This window comes from Lepidochelys kempii, chromosome 18 (assembly GCF_965140265.1).
Source record: "Lepidochelys kempii isolate rLepKem1 chromosome 18, rLepKem1.hap2, whole genome shotgun sequence".
NCBI lineage: Eukaryota > Metazoa > Chordata > Testudines > Cheloniidae > Lepidochelys > Lepidochelys kempii.
The window spans coordinates 12,030,986-12,045,712 of NC_133273.1; the positions used below are offsets into that span (position 1 = coordinate 12,030,986).

General features: G+C 45.0%; 1 protein-coding gene across 1 annotated transcript in view; it reads left to right on the forward strand.

Moving 5' to 3' along the window:
* The first annotated feature begins 1,013 nt into the window (after window positions 1-1,013).
* DHRS3 (dehydrogenase/reductase 3) overlaps window positions 1,014-14,727 on the forward strand; it is a 41,468-nt gene continuing 27,754 nt past the window's right edge. The window contains exon 1 of the mRNA XM_073316660.1: window positions 1,014-2,024. Within this exon, the coding sequence (XP_073172761.1) occupies window positions 1,830-2,024 (195 nt within the window). The 5' untranslated portion in view covers window positions 1,014-1,829. The remainder of the gene's footprint in view (window positions 2,025-14,727) is intronic.

Below are 14,727 nucleotides of genomic sequence, written 5' to 3' on the forward strand. Positions count from 1 at the left end.
TCCTAACTGTAACCACAATTATTTGCTGTGTATATTTAGCGAATGTGCAAACAGACCCTCCTCAAGAGCATTTACACCATGGAACTGAATATAAAACAACCAAACACTTGCTTGACCAATGCAAAACAACCAAGTCAAGAGACCTGATTACAACACATTTGCCCCTTCACCCAGTTACAACATGGCTTTATCTTATTGACCTGACCTAAATGTGTTGTAACCTTGCCCTGTAACTGGGCTAAAGCCTAGGACAAGCGAAGGGGAAATGAATGGGCAGAGTTTCAAAGGAGCTCCACTCCCCTTTAAGCACCTAAATGAAGTGGCCAAAAGCGACTCCCTTTGAGGGAAGCAGTCTCCCTGGCTCTTTCAATGCTTGGCTTCTCCCAGTTCTCATTGACTCCTGTGATGTGAACATGGTCCACTAGGAACTGGATTAAATCTTCCACATTAATTCCACACAGGCCATGCAGCAACCACCAAATGGTAACAGATTTCAGTCCCTAACCAGCGTGTGCTGCCTGGATTCAGACCAGGAGCCAAAGTGTGAAAGTGTCTATCCCCTTACCAACTTCCTAGCTTTGCCAGGGGATCCTCTACTCTTTGAGCCCACATTAAGCTGAAACTCTTAGGAACAGATGAGCCCCCTGGATTGACCCTTAACCCCAATTTCTCTTGCTTTTGTTGGACTCCAGTAAGATCCCTGCGCGTTATCCGAAATTTATTAACGTGGAGGAGGCGGTTAGCTGGCTCTCTCTGTTACAATGCTCTTCAATTACAGCGGCAAGCCCGACGTGGCATGCAGCAAGTCTTGGCTTGCAGGCTTGCAACCCAGAGAGTGTCTGTTTCAGTGTGTGTGAGAGTTTATGTGCAGTGGCTCAGAGATAGCTCTGGGGGGAGGGGAGAGCAAAGCCAGCCACTCAGAAACAGTAGTAAAATCTCCCCAACACTTTAACTGTCAATCAGGCTCAATGGGGTATAAACCCTCCCCGGCGCTGCAGCTGTGATAGGCAGAGAGCGCAATGGGGAGAAATGAATAAGACCCAGAGCTGAAACAGTGCACAGCCTAATTCCCTGTCTGTGATCACAGATCCTCCACGTGAAAGAAACAGGAGCGAGGCAGTTAATCAGCTCTGCCTTTTGCAACAGGCTCAGAAGAGACTGCCTATAGATATTTATATAGAAATTTAAGAAACCGACAGCCACCTTACACTGACTAGACCCTTTCTTAAAAAGAAAGTCCTGGCAAGCCTTAAGCAATTTCCTGAGTCTAAGAATAGTAATGGGCTGCCTGGAAGGCACTGCAAGCTGAAATTTGGAGACTTGGGTTGCTTCATTATTATTACTTTTTTTAAATAAAACCCTGCAATTTGGAAACTGGATTTTAATTTTGCACTTTGGAAGTGTAGGGGTTGGTGGGTTTTATTTTTTTTTCTTCCACCCCCCCCCCTTCTCCCTCTCTTGCTCTTTTTAACTTAAACAAACTCTCTGTCCTCCAGTAGAAAAACATTTTACCTGCATGTGACAATCCCAAAGGGAGCTGAGCAGCGAGAGAGGGGAAGCAACTGTCTTCTGCACAATTTTACTCCGACCCCCCCCCCCCCTTTTTTTTTCTGGTGGGGGGGGAAGAAGGATTTTTCCCTTCCAAGGTTTTCTCTCCCCAGGGTTTTTGGAAGGGGGTTGAAGCCTGTTCCCCCGATTGGGGGGGGGAAGGAAGAGGGCGTGCTGCCCTTAGACTCTCTTGCTTTGGTTTTGTGAAGGGCTGGAACAGTTTTTTTGGGGGGGTGGGGGGGTCGGGGGTCTTCCTACCCTGCCCTGCCTGCATCAAGAGGATGGTTTGGAAATGGCTGGGCGCGTTGCTGCTTTTCCCGGTGCAGATGGTCTATTTGGTGGTAAAAGCGGCCGTGTGCATCCTGCTGCCGGCCAGGCTCCGGGACTTGTCCGGGGAGAGCGTGCTGATCACCGGAGGGGGCAGAGGCATCGGTCGCCACCTGGCCAGGGAGTTTGCTAAACGAGGAGCCAGAAAGGTGAGGACTGAGCTGGGGGGCAGCCCCTTCCCCCGGCCGCCACCTGCTGCTACCAGGTCTCCCTGCGGGGTGGCTGGGAGAAATGGACCCGCAAAGGCCCCCCTCCCGCCGGGGGGTGGGTGGGTGTGGGGCTCAGCAGCAGGGGGGCGGGCGGCTGCTTTGCAAACCCCCCGTCATCCCAGCCTGCTGCCTTGGCTTGTGTGTCCTCAGCGCCTGCCCCGGCTGCAGAGGGGTCTGGCTGGACCCGGGTGCGGGATTTGCGCGGGGCAGGGACTGGAGCTGCGTTTTCTGTTTACACGGTTGTCGCCTCCGCTGGGGCTCCGAGCGCACGCGGAAGGGGTGGGCGTGGGGCCCGGTTCAGGGCTGGGCACGGGGGCACCCGCTGCCTGAGAGGCAGGGAATCAATGGGGCTGATCCCCCTCCCCTTGCAGCCGTTTAGACGGGATCCTGGTCCGATTCGTAAGCGCCTGGAAAGAGGGCAGAGCCCGGCTTTTTGGGGGGGGGGGGGCAGCCCTAGGTGGCCAGGGTCAGTTCACCGTGGTGGCTTTCCACTGAAAGTCAGTCCTTAAACCCCCGTTGTGCTGTTTGTTCCCCAGAATCATTGGAGCTGGGGGAAGTTAAGGGGGGGGAGGAAGAGGGTAAGAATCTAACCTATGATGAAGGGGTGTTGAGAGCCATTGAACCAAACTGTAAACCCTGCATCTGATGGAAACCAGTTCAAACCAGGCGGTGCGGTAGCACCCCTAATTCCAGCACCTATGGTGGGATATGAAGCTGATTGTCTTTCTCCCCTTGAAAAGAGCTGGGGGTAAATCACATAGGAACCTCCGTTTTGGCCTTGGTGGGACTTGGGAAAGAAAACGCCACAACATGGCTTAGATAAAAAGAACAGAGGGACTTGTGGCACCTTACAGACTAACAAATTTATTTGAGCATAAGCTGTCATGAGCTACAGCTCACTTAGAATCATAGAATACCAGGGCTGGAAGGGACCTCAGGAGGTCATCTAGTCCCACCCCCTGCTCAAAGAAGGACCAATCCCCAATTTTTGCCCCAGATCCCTAAATGGCCTCCTCAAGGATTGAACTTGCCACCCTGGGTTTAGCAGACCACTGCTCAAACCACTGAGCTATCTCTCACTTGGATGCATACTGTAGGTCATGAAAGCTTATGCTCAAATAAATTTGTTGGTCACTAAGGTGCCACAAGTATGCCTTTTCTTTTTGCGGATACAGACTAACACAGCTGCTACTCTGAAACATGGCTTAGATAGGTTTACACTTCAGCTGCTGTGAAGGGGCTGGCGGGAATCCCCCACTGTCAGCTCCTAGGAGACAATTGCATAGTGCATGGAGCTGGAGTAAATACCTGTTCAAAGTAAATCCTATATGCAACTTGCAGGGTGTATGTGAAACCGTTTGCCAAGATTCACCTGTCTACAGATTAGACATCGTGTGTGCCATTGAGATTTACCTGCATCTAGCTTTGGAGGGGTATGTGGCTTGAGCTATGCCTGGCGTACAGCTTTGGGTTTTGTATGTGTTTGAGTTTAAACCCTGCATTGAGATTTACAATTCCTTGGAGGCTGAACACACAAGTCATTGAACTTTGGACCTAGACAATCTGCTGACAGTGTACTTTCATCATCTATTAAAATACCATGATTCCTGACTTATTTATTTTGTCAGACTGGGGCTGCGCTATGAAAGTATCACCATTTCTGTAACTAGTTTTATTAGCTATTTAGCTGCAGCCCTGTTAGAACAATGGTAATAAGCCCCAATAAAATAAGTGACATGGTGTGGAGGGAGAGGGAGCTGTTTTCACCAGGGGTGTAAAGCTGAAAACAAAATAATTGTCATCTGTTTCACAATACAGTTCATTTGTATATTATGTCATATAGAGAATCATAAAATGTCTCAGAGAGAGGGGTAAACCTAACTAGAAGGTGATAAAGTATTGGAGAGTTTAGTACTTTCTGTGAAAATATGCCCATGTTATCATTTATGTGGTGGTACATGGACAGAGAGTATGTTCTGTCTTTGCTCTCCATGTCTTCTGTCATCTTTTCTGGCTATCATCTGTCTCAGGAACTGTCTTCACTGAGAACCTTGGGCAAATGTCACCATTTCTATCCCATTAAGTCTGATGGAGTTGCACTGAGCACGATTTGGCCCCTTTGTGTAACAGATGGTGGTCTGTATATAAAGCAGGAATTCTTGGAGTGGAACTTGACTTATAAAACCCAACGGTATTCCTCCTCAGTATTTGTTTAGGGAAAGTTTTCATAACTTCCACTGTCTTGCCCTGAGATTTAACTGGTCTCCCTTTTACTTCAAAAGCTGACTTCCTCTGTGTGATGCAGTGTCTTCCTAAAGGAATCAACCCATCTCTAATGTAGCAGTCTCCTTAATTTTGTGTTTCAGTTGTAAACAACTGGAAAGAATTGCAAAAAAAAATTTTAAAAAAATTTAAATTCCATATTCTAGTATGTTGCCAAGAGACACACAGGAGTTAAATATTCTGTTGTCCTGCTGTTCCTCTCCCATTCGAGTTAATTACTTCAGATAATTATGTCTACTCTGGAACTACCTATTATAGTTGGTTTTCCACTGTTGATCCTGCTTGTCTGATAGCAAGTTTTACAAACTCAGGCTCTTATCCCTGGTGTGAAATTCTGAGGTCACAAACATTGCTGGGTGATGGGGAGAGGAAGCTGAGATTAAAAATTCGGTTCTATCGGTGGATGCACAGTACGCCTTGATAGCACGATGACAGCAGCCATCTCTGAGCCTGCGCACCCAGGCATAGTGGTGGAGTTTTGGAGGTAGGCGGCGATATACAACCGTGTATTTGAGATTAGAATCTTCCTACAGAGGGGTTAGTTGTTATTGCTAGTGTATGAAGTCACTCCTGATAATTAAATGGGGGTTGGCTTTCACCTGAGATCCTATCCCTCTTACCATGGCCTGCTGGTGGGTTTTTTTAAGCATATGCAAGATATGGCTAAACAGATTCTGTGAGACAGCAAGAGACTATCCCAAGTGCTGTATCTCACTGAGAATCAGTTTTAAAATATCTGAGATTTTGAAGATTCTTTAAACTCTAAAATACGGTGTAATTTTCAGTTAAGATTGCAAAGGTGTCAGCAAATAAGGGTGTGTGTGTGTGTGTGTGTATGTGTCTGTCAGTGAATGCTGTGCTTGCGAAAAGAGCTGGATTGACAGCCCTGGAGACTGAAGTCCTCTATTGACAGGACAGAAGCATCATGGCCAGCGGTAGCATGCAAGTTCCTTTCCCCACGCTGTCCTGCCAACGTACTTCAAATCTGATCTGGATGTACCACCTCAAGGAGAGAGCGTTTCCTCTTCGAGGGGTACTTTGTTTTCCATCTTCATTCATTCATTCATTGGCCTTTTTGTTGAAATGGCCAACGGGGGGACAAGTTAAGTGCCAGTTGCAACATTGGTTTTAGTTGCGTGTTGGGAATATTTGTTAGCTAGGGTTTGGGACTGAGACCACCAGCAACCGTCAGAAAGTAAGAGATTTGGGTTATTACTAGACCCAGGATGAATTCGTGCCAGGGATATAACATAGAGATGAAAGGCTCTTTATCCCATTACTTGTGTCCTGAGACCTTTCAACTTCTCTGGAGAAAAGGTTTTCAAAACTTACATTTCAATAAGTAGCTGGGCAGGTGTAAAGGGATGTAGAATTGAAAGATGTTTAGCAGCACTTCTGGCAGAAGTGTACAAATCTAGTATATATAAAGAGAGTTATTTGCAGAAGAAACTGGATGTGTTCTTGTCTTATCTCGGGTGAACAGCAACCCACTGCATTTGAACATACTTTTGTGAATTTTCTCTGGAAGGATTCAAATGCTCTGGTTCAAAATAAACCACTATCCCCCCCCAGTGATGTGTCCAGTTTCAGAACTGCTGATTGCGAAGGTCAGCTCAGTCATATTTGCGGTTTATATTACTACCGTTCAACTACTGAAAAAGGAGAGGGGGACCTTTTTTTCTTTACTTTTGGCTGATTATTGGTTGATTAGAAAATCCCAAAGGCTTGGCATGATGTTGTCTGTAACTGTTACAACTTTTTACTCCAGGTTTATGTTAATTTGAGCATTAGCTCACAATGTGGCTTGCGGTCTTGTGCCATAATCTCACACATAGGTTGTGTAGTGGGACACACAGCTTGTCATCATGGGCCTTTAGCCAAAAGGAACAGCACAGATCTGCATTATTTAAAAACAAAAAAAAACCTTTATAAGTGATTTCAGTGTTGGGTCTGTGATGGTGTGTCTTTATGGGGCCGTACTATGAAAATAAGTTGCGATTGACCAGCACTCCTTTTCATAACTCTGTTTGTAAGAGACGTGTTATTGACTTAACGTTGGAAATTCTGGACCCTGGGCATCAGGAGTCCTGACCAAGAAAGTAGATTGAGTGAAATCAGTGAATGTATAAGGGGCTGAATGACTGAGTATGATTCATTCATTGATGGTTACATTTGGAGGGTACCGCTTGGATCGTCTAGTCTAACTCATTGCATCCTGCAGGATTTTCTGTTACACTAGTGTGGTCAAAAATCTGTCAACCCCCCCCCCTTTTTTTTTAATATAATCCCCAATGATGGAGTCTTGGTTACCACATCAAGCCATCTGTTCCGTTGTCAAATCACCCTTTTAAGGCAGTTTTCTTGACGTCTCACTTCTCCGTTACTAATTTTTATTTACTTTATTGATAGTTTTGTTTATTTAGACTGAGCCATGACTAAACGAAGAGTTGTTCTGACCGGACACATCCTGTAATGTTTGTCGTTGCCAGAATGTAATAAAGCTAACAAAAAAGCCTGTATAATTACTGCATAGAGATCACCCTTTGCTCCGACCTCTGGACTGAATTTTGGGTTCCAAACATATCAATCTGAATTTTGCAGTGCATCTTGGGCTATCCTCTACTGGAAGCTGGACAAAATTGATTTTCATTGGGCACTGCATTGACATGCATGAAACTTGGGCTCAGAAATGATCCAGGGGCATTCCCCCAAAGCATTCCTACAGGTGACCTTAATTATAGCAATGTTCTCTTGTTGCCTTTTTTTGTTCGTCCCATCGTTTTTTTTCTGAGTGAATCTGTTTTTAGTAGTATTCATAGTTTCTCTGGAAATCTTTGCAGGTCGGTTCTTATCTGTACTAGGTGTGCCCAGTTGGCAACAGTAGCTGATGTAGATTGGACCGGTGGTGGCTTCTAAGCTGTCAGTGTTGTTGTTGGTGCTAGAGAGCTGCACAAACTATCAGATAGTAACTCAGAGTGGCCTTGAGCTTGTGTTAATGCAAGCCTGATGCCTCAAGGTGCTGCACACCTCCCCAAAGATGTTGAACACCCTCAACTCCCATTAACTTAAGAACGGCCACACTGGGTCAGACCAAAGGTCCATCTAGCCCAGTATCCTGTCTTCCGACAGTGGCCAATGCCAGGTGCCACAGAGGGAATGAACAGAACAGGTAATCGTCAAGTGATCCATCCCCTGTTGCCCATTTCCAGCTTCTGGCAAACAGAGGCTCGGGACACCATCCCTGCCCATCCTGGCTAATCGCCATTGATGGACCTATTCTCCATAAACCTAACTAGTTCTTTTTTGAACCTTTTAATGGGTGTTATGGGAACTCTCCACTTTTGTAAGTTAAGGCCTCAAGTGTGCATTGGAATGTCTCCCCCTTGGCCTGTTACACCTTCTGGATGGCCACTTCCCTGCACTAGCAGAGACAAGATGATTAAAGGGAATTACTTGCTTGTGGTATGAAAATAAGGCAGGCAGACTGGACAGAAAGGAGCCAGTGCTTGATGGCGAGAATCTCCTATTGCCAATAAAAACGACAAAGAGAGAATTCCCCTGTCAGGCTGAATGTGTTGTTTTATGGCCATGACCTCACTCTGTCAGCACTTGAATCTAGACAATTATGTCACAAAGTCTGCAAAATACTATTAACCAGGATGACGACATGGTGGGCAGCTGTAAAAGGCCGCCCTGATAATAACACAGTAATTATTTTGGGATGGTGAACAAAATTCTCTGCAAGTATTACTTGAGAAGTTTTGCTTTGAAAACTGAACACGGCTTTTGGGTTGGCTCATATTTCCTCCACCTAAAGGCTTGCTGGGTTTTTTTCCCCCTCCCCCCAGCCTAAAACCAAAGAACAAAATCCCATGTGGCTTTATTCAAGCAAAATGTCCAGGGTCAAATCCTAAAGTCCTTCCTAATGTAGACAAACTCCCATTGGGTCAAATCCTGTTTGGTGATGAGTATATGCAACTTCCATCTACATCAATGCTGCAAATCCTGAACTCCTTACTCTGTTCCAGCTAAGATCTTACTCAGTCCTTATTCAAACAAGGCTCCAGGGAAGTCAGTGAGAATAAGGATGGAGGAAGGACTCAGGTTTCACCCCAAGTTGCAGACCTTGAGTACTTCTCATGATCCCTCCACAGTAATCATGTGGATTGTATCTATGGGCCCTTGAATGTTTGACTCTGGCCTTTGTTAATCATGTTTAGATGTTGTTTTCCCTTTTGTATATATGTGTGTAGATAGTTGCATACATTTTTGAGGTGTTTTTGCCCAGTTCTATATATTAAAAGATCAACTGCATTATGGCAACTGATGGACTTACAAATGAAACTGAGGCCTTGAAGTGCTGACATACTACCGAGTCTGAAATTCAAAGAAAGACTTATCCACTGCTCTGATGTGCCCTTTTTAGAAAGAGACTCAATAATCCATTTCGGAATGCACTGCTGAAGACTCTGAATACCCTGCTATTTTGTGTTTGAAAACTCTCTTCTGTGTAAAGCACCTGCCATCGGATACTTAATTTATAGGAATTTAAATCTGCCACATAAGTCCAAACAAGACACACCTCTAGGGCAGAAACATTCTTCAGAGGAAGACATTTCTAATACCCACAAGATGACAAAGGAGTGAAATCTGTGATATGGTGGATTTTGACTTTCATCCTGAATGGGTATGATCCTGTATTGGCAGGGCTGACCTAGCATACCCAAAGTAAATTCATTTTATTGCCTTTTGTTTCAAATTAGATTTTAAGATCTTCAGAATAGGGTTCATGTCTACCTATGTGTTTGTAAAGCCAGGGCAATTTGATCCTGGTCATCACTGGGGCCATCGAATACAATCACAATACAAATAACAAACCAGACTCTGACATGTAGTTTGATTATAAATGTACCGTGGCTTCTAGTCTACGTTGACTTCAAAACAATGAAAGTGCCAGACTTAACCTCCTCAAGAGCAGGTGAATTCCAGTGTAAGGATAAAAGGTGGTTTCCTATCCAAGGACCTTCAGAACAGAGGAGTTGATCTTACTTGCACCATAATTCACCACTGAATTTGTTTTAGGTCATGTGATCTGGCACGATGAAATCATAAATCCTTTCAGAACATGGTTTACAAAAGAAACTGACACTCCCAATCTCCTTTTTCCAGGGCCAGCTGTGGTAGGCAAGAAGTATTGTGCAAATAAGCATTCAGTTGGCTTTATGTACAATGTTTTGAACTCTCAGTATAAAACTAGCACGTTATAAGGTTTGGATTTTGGATCAAAATGTATGAATATATGCACTGAAGCTCCTTGGTACTGTGTAGAGACATCAAAATGACAGCAGGTCAGAGACTATCTACCCATAGGTCGTCATCTGAGGTTTCCGAAATGAGTGGTTTAGTTACCTAACAATACTGAAGCCAGACATACTGAAGCTACGATTTGACCTGTCGCAAAAAGGGAAGCAGATGTGCATGTTTGAGGGGACTTTTTGCACAGAAGGAAGTTATTTAACACGGTGTAGATATCTGGGTACATTGAGGACATTTGTCTCTGCTGGATAAATATCACTTTGTAGCTCGTGAAACTCCTGTTCTGTGAACGCTTAGAGCTTGCATACACTGTATTGGAGGCATGATATACCCACCCTAGCTTTAATTTAGCTAGTACGAATACCAGTAGCAGTGAAGTCGGGGATTGAGCGAGGGCTGTACAAGCCCACCAGAGATTTAGTTGGGTGGCTAGCCTGTGCTGAAGGCAGTGCTTCCCCAGGGCTTCGCTGCTGTTAGCACTTACAGAATCATAGAATATCAGGGTTGGAAGGGACCTCAGGAGGTCATCTAGTCCCACCCCCCGCTCAAAGCAGGACCAAGCCCCAATTTTTGGCCCAAATCCCTAAATGGCTCCCTCAAGGATTGAACTGACAGCCCTGGGTTTAACAGGCCAATGCTCAAACCACTGAGCTATCCCTCCCCCCTTGTTAAAGTTAAAGCTAAAGCTAGCTCCAGGATGTCAGCACATGCTGGTCACACCTCCAGTCGCAGTGTAGACTTATCTTTAGATACTACAGCACTGGAACTGGATGGTTTCAGGGCTTTTTTAAGGGGTTATGTGTGACGGAATTGCACCCCTGTATTCACACCCTACAAACTATTATAATAATCTTTTGTACAAAATATGCCTTGCAAGGTATCATTTAAAAACTAATAACTCACCGGTCAATAATATCATGATGAAAGGCATGTAGCAACATCATGTTTAAAGTTATGAACATAAACTGAAATCATGACTGAAGTGTGTTTGCCAGGCAAGTCTAGGGTGTGGGTAAACCTGATTCTTAAAGACAAAGAACAAGCTGATGCCTCTTGCCAGGTGTCATCAAAGCCTGATGGGCAATCACCTATCAAGGGCTATTCTTTGACAAGGAAGGGGAGTAGAAACAAACAGATCTGCATCTTAGCAGACAACAGCAGGAACCTCTTTCACCCTCAGACTCTTTGTCTTCATCCTTGCACTGGAAATGAACTTTATCTAGGGGTAACCCTCAGGAAAATGCAATTTCAAAGAGTGACTGAACTATAAAAAAGAGGGGCAAAAACGCCCCAATTGATCTCTCTCCCAGTCCATCTCTCTCTTTTCCACCTAAGACAAAAGAAACAGACTGTGGAATTTGGGAACAGAGCCTGACCTGAAATTTGGTCAGCCCTGTACCTTGGAAAATGTGGTAAGAATTTCACCTTGAACCAAGTCTAGTTTAAGTTTAGAAAGCGTTTTATCTTTATTTCTCTTGTAACTATTTCTGACTTTAATGCCTTATACTTGTACTCAAAATGTCTCTCTTTGTAGTTCAATAAACTTGTTTTATTCTTTAATAAAAATAATCCAATGCTGTCTTTAAACTGAATTGTGTGGGAAACTCCATTTATGGTAGCAAACTGTTGTATATAGATCCCCTTAGGGCCATAATGTATGTGGGCTGTCCAGGAGAGGGCTGGACAGTGCAGAACATATGTTTTTTTTGAGGGAAATCCAGGACTGGGGAAGTGTTGGGGTCACCCTGTAAGTCGTAACCAATGCTGCCGGAAGCCAGAGTGTAACTGGTGTTTGCTAACAGGCTGCTGGGGTCAGACTTGATGGACCAGGGCTGTGGCTATACACAGACACTCAGGATGTGACCTGCATGCTGTTTGGCTGTTTGTGAGGTGATCAGGTTGAGTGCTACAGCAGCAAAGACATTGTGAGGCCCCCCAGGTTGTACAACCCCTCACCAGTGTGGATTATGCCCTGAAATGTCATAGGGGGTTAAAGCCTTTGACCTTGTGAATAGCTGTTAGGTCTAGGTTAATAGTGACCAGAAATCCATTACTCAGTGGCCTATGTGAGATGAGTTGGTAGGTCTCAGTCCAATTCTTAGTGGACATTTGTCCTCATTGTACAAAATACCCCATCAATTTGGAACTCTTGCTGAGAGCCTAACCTGTGAGAATGAGGTGTGATTGGGCCATGGTGTCTGATGTCCCTTGTCTGGGTCGATTGTCACAGTTAATGCACGTTCTCAGGGTAGTAGTGGGGAAGACTGCTTAGGCTGTACATATTCTAGGGCTAAGGACAGGACTTTGCTTCCCCCAGCTGTTGTTCGGGCATGTTTCAGTGGCAATAAATGAAGTCTCGTTCATAGCAGCCGTGGCAACCAAACTGGATTTGAAATGGTGATCGGAGAACACTGAAGAATTGGCAATAATCCGTATTCCTATGGGTTTAAGGAGAAGAGTAGCCAGCATTGGTTCTAGAGACGGATTTCTAGGAGTTGTCCAGACACGTGTTGTTTTACATTTCTTTCGTACCATTCTAAAGTGATGAATAAACTTAATTATCGTCAGCCAACAAGGCATTCAATAAATAGACAATTACATTTATTTTTTGTCTCTCTCTTTCCATCCCCTTCTGTCCATTGTGCCTGCATTTTGCGTACCTGTTCCCATGATGACCGTGCAACCTATCTGCAAGCTGCAGGAGCTGAGGAGAGAGGGCTGGGGAAAACGTTCTGCATTTTGAATTTTCTACGAGCATTTTCATGAAAAAGATTTTTGACAGCAACAAAAGTGAAAAACATCATCAGAAATGTTCAGGATTTTTCCATGAGCTCGTGTCGGGGTGCTCAGCACCTTACAAGAGATACTGAGCGCATTGTAATAGCCAATCAAGAATTTCCTCTTTTGTGTTGTACATGGAGGTTTGAGTGATTATTTGCCCCCTCAATCACCTCTCAATGATTTCATCAAACAATTAACCTTCCTTGCTGGCTTTGTTGACCTACAGCTTCTCAGAGTGAATCTACCCCTTTATACAGACTCTTGAAAGGCGTCCTCTCTGTAAGGATTATGTAATCACAGCAATGTTATTTAACTGCTTCCTGCTGGCAGCTAACTTTCCTGTTGATTAAATATGCGCCAGAACCCTTGATCCAAATCCCAGGAATGGATGGCATTTATTCTTCTGACCTGGACTGAGGCCATGGCCAGCAGCTTGAATAAAATGCGAAAAGACACCATCTCTAGCTGGCAAGTACAGCCAGAAATGTCAGATAGCCGACCTTGGGGTATCTGCGAAGCAGCGTTATGGCTGCTGCCTTTTTCAGTTTGTCCTTAAGGACAGACCTGGCATTTGCAACCCCACATGATGATGTAAGGCGATAAATAGCGATGTCATGGTGGAGAAAATCACATCGCAACATGGCAGTGTCTTGCAACCATATCCTATCGTGGCGTCGTAAAGATGTCAAAGGTTAGTCCATTACAGCAGCGCTGTAGTGAGGGGAAATCACGAGTTTCAGAAGTTTCAGTGAGCTGCAGATCAGCGCTGTACACTTTGGAGAGCTTCACGCTGCTATCGGAGACCTTAGGTAGGTTTCAGCACAGATGAGGAATCTCATCGGGGTCGCAGCGAGGAAGAGGTGCTACACAGCCATGCTTTTTTTCAAACAGGAGAGGAGCTGGGTTTGATTTCAGTATTGGTCCCTTTTTTTTTTTACTGGTTTCATCCGTCCCTGTTTCACCTGTGTGGTGCCATCCTCTATAAAGACTTGGAAACTTGCCTCAGTCTGTGTACATGGCACTCACATCTCGAGTCTGGCGCAGGCTAGGGAAAAGTTGACTCAGATTGGCAGAACTCTTTACCCCTGAAGCACTAAAATCTATACATGGCTTTTACTGCACTATAAAATGGTTGAACATGCTGTTGAGCTAGTGCCTAATTAGTCTGGCACAGCAATTTGCTTTAGGAGAGAAATGCATTCAGGGTGTCCGGTCAAAGGATTGCAACTGAAAAGTCCAGAAGGGATAAAGAGTTCAATATCCTTTTTGGTGGTTGTTTTTGTTCTTTTCTATGTGGATGCTGGCGAGCAGAAGATACAAGGACTGTTTTGTGCTGTACCCAAATGGCCTTTGTAGTGCTGCAGGGAAGGAAGGGGGGATGGGGTGACTTGGAAACACTAATGTAATTGTGGAAGGCGGGATTGAGGAAAGAGCCTTTCGAAATTATGAATAAAGCCAAGTGCTCGCCTTCATGGCCCTTGGCAATTCTGTTCCACCCGACGTCTTTGGTCTTGTTTCTGATCATGTCACCCCCTGCTGGACTTGCAGTGATGTTGCCTCTGAGCACCCATTCATCTGCTTCTTCCACAAACCCCTCACACATGAACTACCTCCCTGAATTAACCCATAAAGCCTCTGTGCTCTCCTTAAAATCCTTCCTTGGGATGTGCGTCTGCTGTGATACCTTCAACAAAATCAGCTCACAATGGCTAAGTCAGATAAGCAAACAAAACAAAACAAACCACCTGTGAAATGATTGAGAGCCAACAAGTTGTGCACGTGGCTGGCCTGTGATATATCACAATTCTATTACTGTTCCCTGCGTAGGTGCTGGAACCAGGGGTGCTGGGGGTGGGGGCTGCAGCACCCCCTGGCTGGAAGCCGTTTCCATCATATACAGGGTTTATAGTTTGATTCAATGGCTCTCAGCAGCACCCCCACGATACAAATTGTCCCAGCACCCCTGGTTCCCCGCCTTCTCCATCCCTTCTTCCCTCACTTGTTGTGACTTGTCCAAAACTAGCTTGTCAGTACATCAGGGCCAGGCAATGGGGTGAACATTTTAAATAATAGGAGCCTAAAGTTGGGCTCTTGAATTGATATTTAGGGATGTAAATAAGCAGCCTGGATTTTCAAAATGGCTGCACACCCCTCCGCTCCTCTTGCTCTTTCTTCCTATATGTTTGTTCAGCACCTACCACAATGGGACTCCAATCCTGAGCAGAGCATTTGGAGGACCCCACGATACAGCTAATAATAATGA